The sequence below is a fragment of the Pseudophryne corroboree genome, chromosome 8 (genome assembly GCF_028390025.1).
Source record: "Pseudophryne corroboree isolate aPseCor3 chromosome 8, aPseCor3.hap2, whole genome shotgun sequence".
Taxonomy (NCBI): domain Eukaryota; kingdom Metazoa; phylum Chordata; class Amphibia; order Anura; family Myobatrachidae; genus Pseudophryne; species Pseudophryne corroboree.
The window spans coordinates 417,023,762-417,043,686 of NC_086451.1; the positions used below are offsets into that span (position 1 = coordinate 417,023,762).

The 19,925-nt window shown below is 48.4% G+C and overlaps 1 protein-coding gene across 2 annotated transcripts in view; it reads left to right on the forward strand.

Moving 5' to 3' along the window:
- Positions 1-19,925, forward strand: part of PAK4 (p21 (RAC1) activated kinase 4) — a 142,241-nt gene that overhangs the window by 62,514 nt on the left and 59,802 nt on the right. For both annotated transcript variants that reach the window (XM_063937947.1, XM_063937948.1), the window contains exons 3-4: positions 10,371-11,018; positions 17,126-17,542. In XM_063937947.1, the coding sequence (XP_063794017.1) occupies positions 10,371-11,018; positions 17,126-17,542 (1,065 nt within the window). The remainder of the gene's footprint in view (positions 1-10,370; positions 11,019-17,125; positions 17,543-19,925) is intronic.

Sequence of the window (19,925 nt, forward strand, 5' to 3'; positions counted from 1 at the left end):
TTCTTCCCCAGAAAGGGAGATAGTTTTAGCAGCAATTCAAAAATTGTGTCAACAACAAGTGGTTGTCGAGGTTCCCCAGGTTCAACAGGGAAAAGGGTACTATTCAACCCTATTTGTGGTCCCGAAACCGGATGGCTCGGTCAGGCCCATTCTAAATTTAAAATCCCTAAATCTGTACTTGAAAAAGTTCAAATTCAAGATGGAATCTCTTCGGGCAGTAATCTCCAGCCTGGAAGGGGGGGGATTTTATGGTGTCACTGGACATAAAGGATGCATACCTTCATGTCCCCATATATCCCCCTCATCAGGCGTACCTGAGATTCGCTGTACAAGATTGTCATTACCAGTTTCAGACGTTGCCGTTTGGGCTCTCCACGGCCCCGAGGATTTTCACCAAGGTAATGGCGGAAATGATGGTGCTCCTGCGCCGGCAGGGAGTCACAATTATCCCATACTTGGACGATCTCCTGATAAAAGCGAGATCAAGAGATCAGTTGCTGAAAAGCGTGACGCTCTCCCTGGGAGTGCTGCAGCAACATGGCTGGATTCTAAATCTACCAAAGTCACAGTTGGTTCCAACAACTCGGCTATCGTTCTTAGGCATGATTCTGGACACTGAACAGAAGAGGGTTTTTCTCCCAACGGTAAAAGCCCAGGAACTCCAGAACATGGTCAGAGACCTGTTAAAACCGAAAACAGTGTCGGTCCATCAATGCACTCGAGTACTGGGGAAAATGGTGGCGACCTACGAGGCCATCCCCTTCGGCAGGTTTCATGCGAGGACGTTTCAGTGGGATCTTCTGGACAAGTGGTCCGGGTCCCATCTCCAAATTCATCAGAAAATAAGCCTGTCACCCAGGGCCAGGGTGTCTCTCCTGTGGTGGCTGCAGAGTGCTCATCTTCTAGAGGGTCGCAGGTTCGGCATTCAAGACTGGGTTCTGGTGACCACGGACGCGAGCCTCCGAGGTTGGGGAGCAGTCACACAAGGAAGAAACTTTCAGGGGATATGGTCAAGCCAGGAGGCTTGTCTACACGTAAACGTACTGGAATTGAGGGCCATATACAGCGGCCTACGTCAAGCGGAGAATCTTCTTCGCGACCTACCGGTTCTGATTCAATCAGACAACGTCACAGCCGTAGCTCATGTAAACCGCCAAGGTGGAACAAGGAGCAGAGTGGCAAAGGCAGAAGCCACCAGGATTCTTTGCTGGGCGGAAAATGACATAAGCGCTCTGTCAGCAGTCTTCATTCCGGGAGTGGACAACTGGGAAGCAGACTTCCTCAGCAGACACGATCTCCATCCAGGAGAGTGGGGACTTCATCAAGAAGTTTTTGCAGAGATACAAGTCTTTGGGGACTTCCTCAAATAGACATGATGGCGTCACGTCTTAACAAGAAGCTTCGGAGGTATTGTGCCAGGTCAAGGGACCCTCAGGCAGTAGCAGTGGACACCCTGGTGACACCGTGGGTTTTCAGTCGGTCTATGTGTTCCCTCCTCTTCCACTCATCTCAAAGATATTGAGAATCATAAGACGAAAAAGAGTGCAGACAATACTCATTGTTCCAGATTGGCCTCGAAGGGCCTGGTATTCAGATCTTCAGGAAATGCTCACAGAAGATCCATGGCCTCTCCCTCTCAGAGAGGACCTGTTACAACAGGGGTCCTGCGTGTTCCAAGACTTACCGCGGTTACGTTTGACGGCATGGTGGTTGAACACCGAATCCTAGCTGGGAAGAGTATTCCGGAAGAAGTCATCCCTACTCTGATAAAGGATAGGAAGGAAGTGACGGCGAAACATTATCACCGTATCTGGAGAAAGTATGTATCTTGGTGTGAATCCAAGAATGCTCCTACGGAAGATTTCCATCTGGGCCATTTTCTCCACTTTCTACAGACAGGAGTGGATATGGGCCTAAAGTTAGGCTCCATTAAGGTACAGATTTCGGCCCTATCAATTTTCTTTCAGAAGGAATTGGCTTCTCTCCCAGAAGTCCAGACTTTTGTAAAGGGAGTGCTACACATACAGCCTCCTTTTGTGCCTCCAGTGGCACCATGGGACCTTAACGTGGTGTTACAGTTCCTAAAATCTCACTGGTTTGAACCTCATCAATCGGTAGAGTTAAGATTTCTCACTTGGAAGGTGGTCATGTTGTTGGCCTTGGCATCTGCAAGGCGGTTGTCCGAATTGGCGGCTTTGTCACACAAAAGCCCCTATCTGATTTTCCATGTGGATAGAGCAGAATTAAGGACTCGTCCTCAATTTTTGCCTAAGGTGGTTTCATCGTTTCACATGAACCAACCTATTGTGGTACCTGTGGCTACGAATGACTTGGAGGATTCCAAGTCCCTTGATGTAGTCAGGGCCTTAAAAATTTATGTAGCCAGGACGGCTCGGGTTAGGAAAACAGAGGCACTGTTTGTCCTGTATGCAGCCAACAAGGTTGGCGCTCCTGCTTCTATTCCTATTGCTCGCTGGATCTGTAACACAATTCAGCAAGCTCATTCTACGGCTGGATTGCCGTTACCAAATTCGGTAAAGGCCCATTCCACTGGGAAGGTGGGCTCTTCTTGGGCGGCTGCCCGAGGCGTCTCGGCATTACAGCTTTGCCGAGCGGCGACTTGGTCGTGTTCAAACACTTTTGCAAAATTCTACAAGTTTGATACCCTGGCTGATGAGGACCTTATGTTTGCTCAATCGGTGCTGCAGAGTCATCCGCACTCTCCCACCCGGTCTGGAGCTTTGGTATAATCCCCATGGTCCTTACGGAGTCCCCAGCATCCTCTAGGACGTAAGAGAAAATAAGATTTTAAACCTATCGGTAAATCTTTTTCTCCTAGTCCGTAGAGGATGCTGGGCGCCCGTCCCAGTGCGGACATTTTTCTGCAAGGCTTGTATATAGTTATTGTTTACATAAGGGTTATGTTACAGTTGAGATCAGTCTTTGGCTGATGCTGTTTTGTTCATACTGTTAACTGGGTACGTATGTTCCATGTTATACGGTGTGGATGGTGTGGGCTGGTATGAACCTTGCCCTTAGATTATCAAAAATCCTTTCCTCGTACTGTCCGTCTCAGAGCTTCTGTTTTCCTAATCCAAACTGTCTTGGCTACGTAAATTTTTAAGACCCTGACTACATCAAGGGATTTGGAATCTTCCAAGTCTCCCGTAGCCACAGGCACCACAATAGGTTGGTTCATATGAAACGATGACACCACCTTAGGTAAAAATTGAGGACGAGTCCTCAACTCTGCTCTATCCACAAATGAGATGGGGGCTCTTATGAGACAAGGCCGCCAATTCGGACACCCGCCTTGCAGATGCCAAGGCCAACAACATGACCAACTTCCAAGTGAGAAATTTTAATTCAACCGTTTGAAGAGGCTCCAAGCAGTGAGATTTTAGGAACCGTAACACCACGTTACGGTCCCATGGTGCCACTGGGGGCACAAAAGGGGGCTGGATGTGTAGCACTCCCTTTACAAAAGTCTGGACTTCTGGGAGAGAAGCCAATTCTTTCTGGAAGAATATAGATAGGGCCGAAATCTGTACCTTTATGGAGCCTAATTTTAGGCCCATATCCACTCCTGTCTGTAGAAAGTGGAGAAAATGGCCCAGGTGGAAATCTTCCGTAGGAGCATTCTTGGATTCACACCAAGATACATACTTTCTCCAGATACGGTGATAATGTTTTGCCGTCACTTCCTTCCTAGCCTTTATCAGAGTAGGGATGACTTCTTCCTGAATACTCTTCCCAGCTAGGATTCGGTGTTCAACCGCCATGCCGTCAAACGTAACCGCGATAAGTCTTGGAAAACGCAGGGCCCCTGTTGCAACAGGTCCTCCCTGAGAGGAAGTGGCCCTGCATCTCCTGAAGATCTGAATACCAGGCCCTTCGAGGCCAATCTGGAACAATGAGTATTGTCTGTACTCCTTTTTTGTCTTATGATTCTCAGTATTTTTGAGATGAGAGGAAGAGGAGGGAACACATAGACCGACTGAAACACCCATGTTGTCACCAGGGCGTCCACCGATACTGCCTGAGGGTCCCTTGACCTGGCACAATACCTCCGAAGCTTCTTGTTGAGGCGTGACGCCATCATGTCTATTTGAGGAAGTCCCGAAAGACTCGTTATCTCTGCAAAAACTTCTTGATGAAGTCCCCACTCTCCTGGATGGAGATCGTGTCTGCTGAGGAAGTCTGCTTCCCAGTTGTCCACACCCGGAATGATTACTGCTGACAGAGCGCTTACGTGATTTTCTGCCCAGCGCAAAATTCTGGTGGCTTCCGCCATTGCCACTCTGCTCCTTGTCCCGACTTGGCGGTTTACATGAGCCACGGCTGTGACATTGTCTGATTGAATCAGAACCGGTAGGTCGCGAAGAATATTCTCCGCTTGTCGTAGGTCGTTGTATATGGCCCTCAATTCCAGTATGTTGATGTGTAGACAAGCTTCCTGGCTTGACCACAGTCCCTGAGAATTCCTTCCTTGTGTGACTGCTCCCCATCTCGGAGGCTCTCGTCCGTGGTCACCAGAACCCAGTCCTGAATGCCGATCCTGCGACCCTCTAGAAGGTGAGCACTCTGCAGCCACCACAGTAGAGACACCCTGGCCCTGGGGGACAGGGTTATTTTCTGATGTATTTGAAGATGGGACCCGGACCACTTGTCCAGAAGGTCCCACTGAAAAGTCCTCGCATGAAACCTGCCGAAGGGGATGGCCTTGTAGGTCGCCACCATTTTCCCCAGTACTCGAGTGCATTGATGGACTGACACACTTTTCGGTTTTAACAGGTCTCTGACCATGTTCTGGAATTCCTGGGCTTTTTCCATCGGGAGAAAAACCCTCTTTTGTTCTGTGTCAAGAATCATGCCTAAGAAAGACAGCCGAGTCGTTGGAACCAACTGTGACTTTGGTAGATTTAGAATCCAGCCATGTTGCTGTAGTACTCTCAGGGAGAGCGCCACGCTTTTCTGCAATTGTTCCTTTGATCTCGTTTTTATCAGGAGATCGTCCAAGTACGGGATAATTGTGACTCCTAGCCTGCGCAGGAGCACCATCATTTCCGCCATTACCTTGGTGAACACCCTCGGGGCCGTGGAAAGCCCAAACGGCAACGTCTGAAACTGGTAATGACAGTCCTGTACAGCGAACCTCAGGTATGCCTGATGAGGAGGAAATATGGGGACGTGAAAGTATGCATCCTTTGTCTAGTGACACCATAAAATCCCCCCCTTCCAGGCTGGAGATAACTGCCCTGAGTGATTCCATCTTGAACTTGAACCTTTTTAAGTACAGGTTCAGGGATTTTAAGTTTAGTATGGGTCTGACGGAGCCATCCGGTTTCGGGACCACAAATAGGGTTGTATAGTACCCTTTTCCCTGATTTATTAGGGGAACCTTGATAATCACTTGCTGTTGACACAGCTTTTGAATTGCAGCTAAAACTCCCCTCTCTGGGGGAGAAGCTGGTAAAGCCGATTTGAAGAATCGGCGAGGAGGCACGGCTTCGAATTCCAGCTTGTAGCCTTGGGATACTATTTCCATCGCCCAAGGATCCACGTCCGACTGACCCCAGACGTGGCTGGAGAGTCGAAGACGTGCCCCCACCGGTGCAGACTCCCTCAGTGGAGCCCCAGCGTCATGCGGTGGATTTAGTAGAAGCCGGGGAGGACTTCTGTTCCTGGGAACTGCCCGTAGCAGGCATTCTTTTCCCTCTACCCTTACCTCTGGCAAGGAAGGAAGAGCCCCGACCTCTTCTGGACTTGTGCGAACGAAGGTCTGCATCTTATAGTGTGGTGTTTTCTTTTGCTGTGGGGGAACATAAGGCAAAAAAGTAGATTTACCCGCGGTAGCTGTGGAAACCAGGTCCGTGAGACCTTCCCCAAATAAAACCTCACCCTTGTAAGGTAAAACTTCCATATGCCTCTTTGAGTCGGCATCACCCGTCCATTGGCGGGTCCACAGTGCTCTCCTAGCCGAGATCGCCATGGCGTTGGCCCTGGAACCTAGTAGCCCGACGTCTCTCTGAGCGTCTCTCATATATAAGACTGCGTCTTTGATGTGACCTAAGGTCAACAAAATGGTATCCCTATCTAGGGTATCAATATCAGCTGACAAGGTATCTGTCCAAGCTGCTAACGCACTACAAACCCAAGTCGATGCTATTGCCGGTCTGAGCAAAGCACCCGTATGTGTATAAATTGATTTTAAAGTTATTTCCTGTCTGCGATCAGCAGGGTCCTTGAGGGCTGCCGTATCTGGAGACGGTAGCGCCACCTCTTGGATAAGCGCGCAAAAGCCTTGTCCACCCTGGGCGAGGATTCCCACCTTACCCTGTCCTGTGCAGGGAAAGGATACGCCATAAGAATTCTTTTGGGAATCTGCAGTTTTTTGTCTGGAGTTTCCTAAGCTTTTTCAAATAATGCGTTCAGCTCATGAGATGGGGGATATGTTACCTCAGGTTTTTTTCCCTTAAACATGTGTACCCTCGGTACCTTGGTCTACCAGCAAAAGAATTGCAGCGCTTACAGCTGGTGCAAAACACAGCTGCCAGGCTATTAACCAACCAGCCCCGTTCTAGCCACATAACACCCATCCTCTACTCCCTTCACTGGCTGCCTGTACGATGGCGAATCATCTTCAAGATTGGCTTACTGAGTTTCAAAGCATTACATGACCAAGGCCCAAGGTACCTGAAACAGCTTCTGACCCCATACTGCCCCACTCGATTACTGCGATCTGTAGATGAAGGACTTTTAGCAGTACTTAGAATCTACCGTAATTCATCTGGGGGTCGAGCTTTTAGTCATGCGGCTCCGACTCTATGGAACTCGCTTCCCCACACAGTGCGAGAGGCCCCAACAATAGAATCCTTCAAAAGTAGACTCAAGACTTTTCTGTTTACTCAAGCATTTCCATAATGTCCCTTTTAGTATCTTCATGCTTCTGTATTTTATGAAAATGTACTTCATTATTTTCTGTACTATATTATGCTATGTATCTGTTAAGCGCCTTGAGTCCTATTGGAGAAAGAGCGCTATATAAATAAAATTATTATTATTACCCTCGTGTCAGGGACAGAGGGATCATCTGTGATATGCAAAACATCTTTTATTGCAATAATCATATAATGAATACTTTTGGCTACCCTTGGGTGTAACCTTGCATCATCGTAGTCGACACTGGAGTCAGAATCCGTGTCGGTATCAGTGTCTGCTATTTGGGATAGGGGACGTTTTTAAGAGCCTGTAGGGCCCTGTGACACCGTCAAAGCCATGGATTGACTCCCTGTATTATCCCTGGACTCTGCTTTGTCTAATCTCTTATGTAACAAAGTCACATTTGTATTTAAAACATTCCACATGTCCAACCAATCAGGTGTCGGCGTTGCCGCCGGAGACACCACAATCATCTGCTCCTCCTCCCTAGATGAGCCTCCCGCTTCAGACATGCCGACACACGCGTGTCGACACCCCCACACCCACAGGGATTGTATTTTTATGGAGACAGTTCCCCCAATAAGGCCCTTTGGAGAGACAGAGAGAGAGTATGCCAGCACACACCCAGCGCTAATGACACTGGAAACAAATTCCCAGAAAAAACAGCGCTTTTATATAATTATATAGATATATCTATACACTCACTGCGCCTTACAAGTGCCCCTCCCCCTCTTTTTTGCCCTCTCACTGTGTTCAGCAGGGGAGAGTCCGGGGAGCCAGTGTCTGCAGTGTGCTGTGGAGAAAATGGCGCTGGTTAGTGCTGAGGGATCAAGCTCCGCCCCCTCACCGACGGGCTTTGGTCCCGCTCAAATAATTTAAACTGGCGGGTTTATTAATATACTGCCTCCGCAGTATCTACTTTCTATGCCAGTGTCCCTTGAGGTTAATAATGCTGCCCAGGGCGCCCCCCCTGCGCCCTGCACCTGTACAGTGCCTTCTGTGTGTGAACTGTTTGGGAGCAATGGCGCGCAGCGTTACCTTTGCGCGTTACCTCAGTGAAGATCATGAAGTCTTCTGCCGCCTTTGAAGTCTTCTTTCTTCTCATACTCACCCGGCTTTTATCTTCCGGCTCTGTGAGGAGGATGGCGGCGCGGCTCCGGGACGAACGGCGAGGGTGAGACCTGCGTTCCGACCCTCTGGAGCTAATGGTGTCCAGTAGCCTAAGAAGCAGAGCCTATCATTTAAGTAGGTCTGCTTCTCTCCCCTCAGTCCCACGATGCAGGGAGCCTGTTGCCAGCAGTGCTCCCTGAAAATAAAAAACCTAACAAAGTCTTTTTTTTTTCAGAGAAACTCAGTAGAGCTCCCCTGCAGTGCACCCAGTCTCCTCTGGGCACAGGATCTAACTGAGGTCTGGAGGCGGGGCGTAGAGGGAGGAGCCAGTGCACACCCATTCTATCCTAAAGTCTTTATAGTGCCCATGTCTCCTGCGGAGCCCGTCTATACCCCATGGTCCTTACGGAGTCCCCAGCATCCTCTAGGACGTAAGAGAAAACTCTTGTATGAAAATCTGAATGTTTAAAAGAAACATGGAACAATGGTATACTGTAGCTTTTCTAATTAATTAGACTCTATCTGGCTTTGGACAACCTTTTTCTTAATGAAGAATGTAGAGTACTCTTGTTACCCGGGGATCCGGTCTCTAGGTCGACACTATCTAGGTCGACCACTGTTGGTCGACAGGGTTTTTAGGTCGACAGGGTCTCTAGGTCGACAGGTCAAAAGGTCGACATGAGTTTTTCGCAATTTTTTTTTCTTTTTTTTAACTTTTTTCATGCTTAACGATCCACGTGGACTACACTTGGGAATGGTAACCTGTGCCGAGTGCAGCAGTAGCAGAGCGAGGCACCTTGCCCGAAGCTCGCGAGCCATGCGAGGGGACACAGTACACTAATTGGGGTTCCCGGTCACTCTACAAAGATTACGACACCAAAAAAACTCATGTGAACCTTTTGACCTGTCGACCTAAAGACCATGTCGACCTAGTTACTGTCAACCAATAGTGGTCGACCTAGACACTGTCTACCTTCCATACCACACCCTGTTACCTGAAGCAGAGAGCTGCCACTGGGTGACTCTTGGTCTTCGGTCTGTCGGTCTGTAGTAATCTCTACATGGCTCTTGGCCTCAAGTAATTGTGGGATTCCCCATGTTATATTGGAGGCATGGTTATTTATGTATAGGGTTGTCCACACCTTTAAAGTGTGTTTGATTAGTCTTGTAGCATCTCATTGTATTTAGCTTTATACTATGGGCCTTATTCGGAGTTGTTAGCAAACCAAAAAAGCACATTAATGGGCAAATCCATGTTGCACTGCAGGGGGGGGCAGATGTAAGATGTGCAGAGATAGTTAGATTTGGGTGGGGTGTGAAATCTTAATTGCAGTGTAAAAATAAAGCAGCCAGTATTTACCCTGCACAGAAACAATATAACCCACCCAAATCTATCCTGTGACTGTATGCAATAGGTGCTGTGTGACTGAGGGGTGAGGAAATGGACTCTGGAAACCACAGGATGAGGGTTAGGCAGTGGATGCATGAAGATTGTGTTATACCTTGAAATCAAAGAAAGGTCGTACGTACAAATTGCTTATTAATGGAATCCCAGCTTAGATGGGATTTCAGGGCATGTTTACAAAGGGACGTATCATGTGCCCATGCTACATCCTGTCTCGGCTTCATTAAATACCATAGTGAGTGAATGTAGCTTGAGCGACACTTTATAATGTTCTTTAAACCCCATGAAGAACATAGTACACGTGAACGTGTTCAGACTGAGTCCTGGGCTGTTCACGGATGATAGGCAAGAGGACATCCTGCATTCATGGCGTGTATGCTCCTTTCTCAGCATGCTCTGCATTTTATTTGAATGGTTATTGAGCGGGGTCACCGTTCAGTATTCTGTTATACTGTATCTAAAAATCTGCTAGTAGCAGGTAAGGATTTATCATATCACTTTCATTTTTGTGAGGTATAGCAGTGGCACAAGGAGCCTGGACACTCTTTACTATCGATAACCCCGTTGGCTTACTATAATTTATTTATCTTCTATAGTTTTAACTATTCATAAAGAAATACATATTTAACTAATGCATCCTTGTCCTGTGCTATAAGGCACATACAGATGATAATATGAATAAAGGGGATCAAAAGAAAACAAATATTTTGAGCATTCAAATAAAACAACTTCATTTATATACTGAAAGTGCTGCAAACATGTCTAGTTAATTTCTTAAATGCTGTCCTTTTGATTTCTTATGTGCTGGCTCTGCGAGTTGACATTTTCATCCTTGATGATGAAAATTTCCAATCTGACTTCTGTATTTCACTACCTGACATTGTCTTCGTTTTCTTCCCCCCTACTCCATCAGACTATTGTGCGTGGGAACAAGATGTCTCGAGATGGCTCTCTGGCTTGGCTCCTGGATGAGTTTGAGACTATGTCGGTCTGCCGTTCTAACTCCTTGCGCAGAGAGAGTCCTCCGTCCTACCCCAGGGAGCACCGCGTCCATCTGGAGAACGGTGTGAGTGATGGCCGTGTTCGTCAAGTACGTGAAGATAGTGGAAGGGGGCCTGAGAGGAGCAGGACGGAGCACGGAAGGGACAGACCGAGGGAAGAACAGAAAGCAGCTCCCCAACAGCCACGGGGACAGGAGCCAAGCAATAAACACAGGCCACCTCCTCCAGATTATCCTAAACCACCGGAGCACAGATCCGTTCGTTCTCATGACAGATCAGATGGGAAGAAGGACCACACTGTGAAGGATGGTGACTACAGTGAGCCGGCAGATAGGGTGGTGAGGAGGGAAAAAGAAGAGAGAAGGCCTAAATCGTCATACACTGGAGGACAGGGTAGTCCAAAGTCACCTAGAGACAAAAGACCACTCTCTGGACCGAATATCCGTACCCCAAGTAACCCTGCCACAGAAGGGGTGGTGAAATCAACGCAACAGACAGGAGGTCCGTTTAATACTTACCCACGTGCAGACACGGACCCAAACAGAGGTGCAGCTCCACAGGTGAGTGGGGAGTTGGTGAAACAAATTTCAAACACACAGATGGAGCATGTGGTGCAATCTGGTGTCCCTCCGCGAACTGCAGGAAGTGTGCCTGATTGCACCATATTGCTCGCCCAGTCTGTAATATAAGTAAGCTTACCATACCATCCATTTAAACCGGGACGCTCATGGATTACACTGGTTCTGTGCATAGTGAATGCAGGTTTGAAGTCAGCCAGCCACAAAGCCTGTATAATTCATTGGTATCCCAGTTTCTCTATCGTCCTAGTGGATGCTGGGGTTCCTGAAAGGACCATGGGGAATAGCGGCTCCGCAGGAGACAGGGCACAAAAAGTAAAGCTTTTTCCGATCAGGTGGTGTGCACTGGCTCCTCCCCCTATGACCCTCCTCCAGACTCCAGTTAGATTTTGTGCCCGGCCGAGAAGGGTGCAATCTAGGTGGCTCTCCTAAAGAGCTGCTTAGAAAAAGTTTAGCTAGGTTTTTTATTTTACAGTGATTCCTGCTGGCAACAGGATCACTGCAGCGAGGGACTGAGGGGAGAAGGAGTCAACTCACCTGCGTGCAGGATGGATTGGCTTCTTGGCTACTGGACATCAAGCTCCAGAGGGACGATCACGGGTACAGCCTGGATGGTCACCGGAGCCACGCCGCCGGCCCCCTTGCAGATGCTGAAGACAGAAGAGGTCCAGAATCGGCGGCTGAAGACTCCTGCAGTCTTCAAAAGGTAGCGCACAGCACTGCAGCTGTGCGCCATTTTCCTCTCAGCACACTTCACACGGCAGTCACTGAGGGTGCAGGGCGCTGGGAGGGGGGCGCCCTGGGAGGCAAAATGATTACCTATAAAGGCTAAAAATACCTCACATATAGCCCTAGAGGCTATATGGAGATATTTAACCCCTGCCTAATTTCTCTAAATAGCGGGAGACGAGCCCGCCAGAAAAGGGGCGGGGCCTATCTCCTCAGCACACGGCGCCATTTCCTCTCACAGTTCCGCTGGTCAGGACGGCTCCCAAGTCTCTCCCCTGCACTGCACTACAGAAACAGGGTAAAACAGAGAGGGGGGGGCACATTTATGGCGATAATTTGATATAACAAAGCAGCTATAAGGGAGCACTTATTATAAGGCTATCCCTGATATATATATAGCGCTTTTGGTGTGTGCTGGCAAACTCTCCCTCTGTCTCCCCAAAGGGCTAGTGGGTCCTGTCTTCGTTAGGAGCATTCCCTGTGTGTCTGCTGTGTGTCGGTACGTGTGTGTCGACATGTATGAGGACGATATTGGTGTGGAGGCGGAGCAATTGCCAAATATGAGGATGTCACCCCCTAGGGAGTCGACACCGGAATGGATGCCTTTATTTATGGAACTACGGGATAGTGTCAACACGCTAAAGCAGTCGTTTGACGACATGAGGCGGCCGGACAATCAATTAGTGCCTGTCCAGGCGACTCAAACACCGTCAGGGGCTGTGAAACGCCCTTTGCCTCAGTCGGTCGACACAGACCCAGACACAGGCGATGACTCCAGTGGTGACGGTGACGAATCAACCGTATTTTCCAGTAGGGCCACACGTTATATGATTTTGGCAATGAAGGAGGCGTTACATTTAGCTGATACTACAGGTACCACTAAACAGGGTATTATGTGGGGTATGAAAAAACTACCTATAGTTTTTCCTGAATCAGAAGAATTAAATGACGTGTGTAATGAAGCGTGGGTTGCCCCTGATAAAAAACTGATAATTTCAAAGAAATTATTGGCATTATACCCTTTCCCGCCAGAGGTTAGGGAGCGCTGGGAAACACCTCCTAGGGTGGACAAGGCGCTAACACGCTTATCTAAACAAGTGGCGTTACCCTCTCCTGAGACGGCCGCACTTAAAGATCCATCAGATAGGAGGATGGAAAATATCCAAAAAAGTATATACACACATGCAGGTGTTATACTACGACCAGCTGTAGCGACTGCCTGGATGGGCAGTGCTGGGGTAGTTTGGTCAGAGTCCCTGATTGAAAATATTGATACCCTGGACAGGGACAATATTTTACTGTCGTTAGAACAAATAAAGGATGCATTTCTTTATATGCGTGATGCACAGAGGGATATCTGCACACTGGCATCACGGGTAAGTGCTATGTCCATTTCGGCCAGAAGAGCTTTATGGACGCGACAGTGGTCAGGTGATGCGGATTCAAAACGGCATATGGAAGTTTTGCCGTATAAAGGGGAGGAGTTATTTGGAGTCGGTCTATCAGATTTGGTGGCCACGGCTACAGCCGGGAAATCCACCTTTCTACCTCAAGTCACTCCCCCACAGAAAAAGGCACCGACTTTTCAACCGCAGCCCTTTCGTTCCTTTAAAAATAAGAGAGCAAAGGGCTATTCATATCTGCCACGAGGCAAAGGTCGAGGGAAGAGACAGCAACACGCAGCTCCTTCCCAGGAACAGAAGCCCTCCCCGGCTTCTACAAAAGCCTCAGCATGACGCTGGGGCTCCTCAAGCGGACTCGGGGATGGTGGGCGGTCGTCTCAAAAATTACAGCGCGCAGTGGGCTCACTCGCAGGTAGATCCCTGGATCCTGCAGATAATATCTCAAGGGTACAGGTTGGAATTAGAGACGGATCCACCTCGCCGTTTCCTGAAGTCTGCTTTACCAACGTCCCCCTCCGAAAGGGAGACGGTTTTGGAAGCCATTCACAAGCTGTACTCTCAGCAGGTGATAGTCAAGGTACCTCTTCTACAACAAGGGAAGGGGTATTATTCCACTCTTTTTGTGGTACCGAAGCCGGATGGCTCGGTAAGGCCTATTCTAAATCTGAAGTCCTTGAACCTGTACATAAAGAAGTTCAAGTTCAAAATGGAGTCACTCAGAGCAGTGATAGCGAACCTGGAAGAGGGGGACTTTATGGTATCCTTGGACATCAAGGATGCGTATCTCCACGTTCCAATTTACCCCTCACACCAGGGGTACCTCAGGTTCGTTGTACAAAACTGTCACTATCAGTTTCAGACGCTGCCGTTCGGATTGTCCACGGCACCTCGGATCTTTACAAAGGTAATGGCCGAGATGATGATTCTTCTTCGAAGAAAAGGCGTATTAATTATCCCATACTTGGACGATCTCCTAATAAGGGCGAGGTCCAGAGAACAGCTAGAGATGGGATTAGCACTGTCTCAAGAAGTGCTAAAACAGCACGGGTGGATTCTGAATATTCCAAAATCCCAGTTAATGCCGACAACTCGTCTGCTGTTCCTAGGGATGATTCTGGACACGGTTCAGAAAAAGGTTTTTCTCCCGGAGGAAAAAGCCAAGGAGTTATCCGAGCTTGTCAGGAACCTCCTAAAACCAGGAAAGGTGTCTGTACATCAATGCACAAGAGTCCTGGGAAAAATGGTAGCTTCTTACGAAGCAATTCCATTCGGCAGATTCCACGCAAGAATTTTCCAAAGGGATCTGTTGGACAAATGGTCAGGGTCGCATCTTCAGATGCACCTACGGATAACCCTGTCTCCAAGGACAAGGGTGTCTCTTCTGTGGTGGTTGCAGAGTCCTCATCTATTGGAGGGCCGCAGATTCGGCATACAGGATTGGATCCTGGTGACCACGGACGCCAGCCTGAGAGGCTGGGGAGCAGTCACACAAGGAAGAAACTTCCAGGGAGTATGGACGAGCCTGGAAACGTCTCTTCACATAAACATTCTGGAACTAAGAGCAATATACAATGCTCTAAGCCAGGCAGAACCTCTGCTTCAGGGAAAACCGGTGTTGATCCAGTCGGACAACATCACGGCAGTCGCCCATGTGAACAGACAGGGCGGCACAAGAAGCAGGAGTGCAATGGCAGAAGCTGCAAGGATTCTTCGCTGGGCAGAGAATCATGTGATAGCGCTATCAGCAGTGTTCATCCCGGGAGTGGACAACTGGGAAGCAGACTTCCTCAGCAGACACGATCTTCACCCGGGAGAGTGGGGACTTCATCCAGAAGTCTTCCACATGCTGGTAACCCGTTGGGAAAGACCAATGGTGGACATGATGGCGTCTCGCCTCAACAAAAAACTGGACAGGTATTGCGCCAGGTCAAGAGATCCGCAGGCAATAGCTGTGGACGCGCTGGTAACGCCTTGGGTGTACCAGTCGGTGTATGTGTTTCCTCCTCTGCCTCTCATACCAAAAGTATTGAGAATTATACGGCAAAGAGGCGTAAGAACGATACTAGTGGTTCCGGATTGGCCAAGAAGGACTTGGTACCCGGAACTTCAAGAGATGATCACGGAAGATTCGTGGCCTCTACCTCTAAGGAGGGACTTGCTTCAGCAGGGTCCCTGTCTGTTTCAAGACTTACCGCGGCTGCGTTTGACGGCATGGCGGTTGAACGCCGGATCCTAATGGAAAAAGGCATGCCGGAAGAAGTCATTCCTACTTTGATTAAAGCAAGGAAAGAAGTAACCGTGCAACATTATCACCGAATTTGGCGAAAATATGTTGCGTGGTGCGAAGATCGGAGTGCTCCGACGGAGGAATTTCAACTGGGTCGATTCCTACATTTCCTGCAATCAGGATTGTCTATGGGTCTCAAATTGGGATCTATTAAGGTTCAAATTTCGGCCCTGTCGGTTTTCTTTCAAAAAGAATTGGCTTCAGTCCCTGAAGTCCAGACCTTTGTGAAGGGAGTGCTGCATATACAGCCTCCTGTGGTGCCTCCAGTGGCACCGTGGGATCTCAATGTAGTTTTGGATTTTCTAAAATCTCATTGGTTTGAACCACTAAATAAGGTGGATTTGAAATATCTCACTTGGAAAGTGACCATGCTTCTAGCCCTGGCTTCTGCCAGGAGAGTGTCAGAATTGGCAGCTTTATCTTACAAAAGCCCATATCTGATTTTCCATTCGGACAGGGCAGAACTGCGGACTCGTCCGCATTTTCTCCCTAAGGTGGTGTCAGCATTTCATCTGAACCAGCCTATTGTAGTGCCTGCGGCTACAAGTGACTTGGAGGACTCCAAGTTACTGGACGTTGTCAGAGCATTAAAAATATATATTGCAAGAACAGCTGGAGTCAGAAAATCTGACTCGTTGTTTATATTGTATGCACCCAACAAGATGGGTGCTCCTGCGTCTAAGCAGACGATTGCTCGTTGGATCTGTAGCACAATCCAACTGGCACATTCTGTGGCAGGCCTGCCACAGCCTAAATCTGTAAAGGCCCACTCCACAAGGAAGGTGGGCTCATCTTGGGCGGCTGCCCGAGGGGTCTCGGCATTACAACTTTGCCGAGCAGCTACGTGGTCAGGGGAGAACACGTTTGTAAAATTTTACAAATTTGATACTCTGGCTAAGGAGGACCTGGAGTTCTCTCATTCGGTGCTGCAGAGTCATCCGCACTCTCCCGCCCGTTTGGGAGCTTTGGTATAATCCCCATGGTCCTTTCAGGAACCCCAGCATCCACTAGGACGATAGAGAAAATAAGATTTTACTTACCGATAAATCTATTTCTCGGAGTCCGTAGTGGATGCTGGGCGCCCATCCCAAGTGCGGATTATCTGCATAAATTGTACATAGTTATTGTTAACTTATTCGGGTTATTGTTGTAGGAAGCCATCTTTCAGAGGCTCCGCTGTTATCATACTGTTAACTGGGTTTAGATCACAAGTTGTACGGTGTGATTGGTGTGGCTGGTATGAGTCTTACCCGGGATTCAAAATCCTCCCTTATTGTGTACGCTCGTCCGGGCACAGTACCTAACTGGAGTCTGGAGGAGGGTCATAGGGGGAGGAGCCAGTGCACACCACCTGATCGGAAAAAGCTTTACTTTTTGTGCCCTGTCTCCTGCGGAGCCGCTATTCCCCATGGTCCTTTCAGGAACCCCAGCATCCACTACGGACTCCGAGAAATAGATTTATCGGTAAGTAAAATCTTATTTTAAAGGGATAGTTTAGTAAGCCTAATTATAAGTGCAGAACGCAACATTTTTGACAAAAAGTGATGTGCCACAGTTGTAAAGTCACAGCTTCATCTTACATCATGGGACGGAGTGCACACTTCTTTGATCTATACCTGCTGTCTTTATGTTGATGAATATCCATAAACCTGTTTTCTGTGTTTCTCAAGGTTCAAGATTCCCGGACATCTATTCCACTTGACCCCAAAAACCCCGCAAATAGAGGCTCTTCTCGGCCACCTCCCGGCCAGACCAAGCCCAAACCTCCAGAGAAACCCTCTCCGGCCAGCCTCTCCCAACACAGCTCAGACCCACAGCTTTCTCGCCCAGCACAGACACAACAGCCTTCTCAGGCTCGCTCCCCACAGAGGGAACCACAGCGGGTTTCACACGAGCAGTTCAGAGCAGCATTGCAGATGGTGGTAGACCCTGGGGACCCCAGATCCTACCTGGATAATTTCATCAAAATCGGGGAAGGCTCCACAGGGATTGTCTGTATCGCTACCATCAGGAGTTCTGGGAAACTGGTCGCCGTCAAAAAGATGGACCTCCGCAAGCAGCAGAGGAGGGAGCTACTGTTCAATGAGGTGAGACCTGACTCTTGTGTTCCACATTGGGTTTTGAGGACCTCTTATGCTTTGTATCTGCGGCCTGTTAACTTCATCTGGCCGTAAGTTGTACATAGTAGATCATGGGTCTTCATCCTGCGGCCCTCCAGCTGCGGTGGAATTATACATCCCAGCATGACCTGCCTCAGTTTTAGCATATCTTAATAGCAAAACTGTGGCAGGGCATGCTGGGATGTTTAGTTTCACAGCAGCTGGAGGGCCACAGGTTGAAGACCATGTAGTAGGTGATAATATTGTATGCCATACTTTCCTAGACTTCAATCACCATATCTGTACACCATGTACCCACTGCACAACCAGGGTCTCCACGACATGAATAATGTTAACAAACATTATTACTACATTCTTTTAATGACCTCACTGCTAAGGCTTCAACATTGGCTGTTCTATCTTCCTTACACAGAGCTGTATACACCAATGTAATGCCATGTCGAGGTAGGGAGAAATTCGAGGTAAACTGCAGTGTTGCCATGGAAGAAGCTTTGGCTCTTTTTGAAAGCACCAGTATAGAGCAGCAATATGGGTGTTTGAGTCTCTGAGGCTTATTTCTTATAATCGAGAACGTCTTGTATAACACATGAAGATCTGTGAGGGATGGACTGGAGCTGTATTTCACACCCTTCTGCATTTCACAAACTGCACATGCATGAAAAAGAGGCGTGACCATCTCTGTGCATGCCAGCGGAGCAGAGTGCTGGGAGGCGGAGCCGGTCAGACAGGCCCTTCAGCCCTTTTGGCGTGTTCCCCGATTTAGCCCTGATATCTGTAGTATAAAATGGTAAATCTTGGCTTCTGATACATAGTATTAGCAAAGTATAAAAACCAGTACATATGTTCAGGAATACGGCGGACATGCAGGCTTGCTCATGTGTCGCACATATACAGTGCATTAAGGGCGTGTGTTGGGAAAGCTGTATGTCAGCTGGGTACCAGATCCTGTACACGGAATGCTGCTCACAAGATGACATTTCCATATGACACTGGAAGGAAGAGAGAACATCTTACGTTGCTAGTAGAAGTCCTGCCACTGCTGATTTCTTTATACAGTTAGAAGACAAAAATGGAAATTCCTATATAGTCATTGATTAGGGTAGTGGTCGCCCACACTTGGACACTTTGGCCTCCAGTGTACTGTGCTATTACCTTTTACTACCAGTGTCTGGAATAGTGCTGGAGAGATACAGCATCACAAGGAGCCACTAGCCTGACTCCGGGATCTTACGGACTCTGCTGCTGTTCCACAATGCCCCATTAGTACTTGTACGGTTCAGATCTGGTGACTGCGGAGGTATATGGATAACATCCATGTCCTCCTCACTGGGCGAGTACAATTACTCTGTGGGTGGGGGCATTATTCTCGAAGATGCAGGTGACGATGGTAACTATTAAGTAGTGATTAGTTCCTTGTATGGGCATGGCTGCTGCCTTGTATGGGAATAGCTGCACCCAAACCATGCCAGGAAATATTCCCTAAAACATTGAGACTGCTTCAACCCTTCACTGTTGGAAATGAACACCCAGGGCTATAGAAGAACCTTAGACTGGTGCAACATGTGTCCGTTTGATGGAATGCAGGGGGGAGGATGAGTCATCTGACGCCTTGTCTCGCATTCCTCCTGTTCTCTTTGCACTAGTGACCTCACCACTGCAGTGTGTACATTGCCAACAACTAATATCTGCTCTGGAGTCTTGTGATAAACTGATGGCTGGGGTCAGAAGTAGCAACTTTCTGTCTGTTGATATGCAGGTGCTCACCTGTTTAGCTCATCACTCCATATTAATATAAGTCTCGGACAATCCTGGAGTGTGGGCCTCCTGCCCTTGTGCCCCTCTCCTGATGATTCTCCCTCTGATTTCCATGCACGTGTAGAAGCTTGCTGGTGGAAGATTAGCCTGTTCAGCTGTTGTGCTCACTGAAACACCTGTCAAACAATCGCCCCTCTTTCTCTAACGTCCTAGTGGATGCTGGGGACTCCGAAAGGACCATGGGGAATAGCGGCTCCGCAGGAGACTGGGCACAAAAGTAAAAGCTTTAAGACTACCTGGTGTGCACTGGCTCCTCCCCCTATGACCCTCCTCCAAGCCTCAGTTAGATTTTTGTGCCCGAACGAGAAGGGTGCATACTAAGGGGCTCTCCTGAGCTGCTTAGAGTAAAAGTTTAAAGTAGGTTTTTTATTTTCAGTGAGACCTGCTGGCAACAGGCTCACTGCACAGAGGGACTAAGGGGAGAAGAAGCGAACTCACCTGCGTGCAGAGTGGATTGGGCTTCTTAGGCTACTGGACATTAGCTCCAGAGGGACGATCACAGGCCCAGCCATGGATGGGTCCCAGAGCCGCGCCG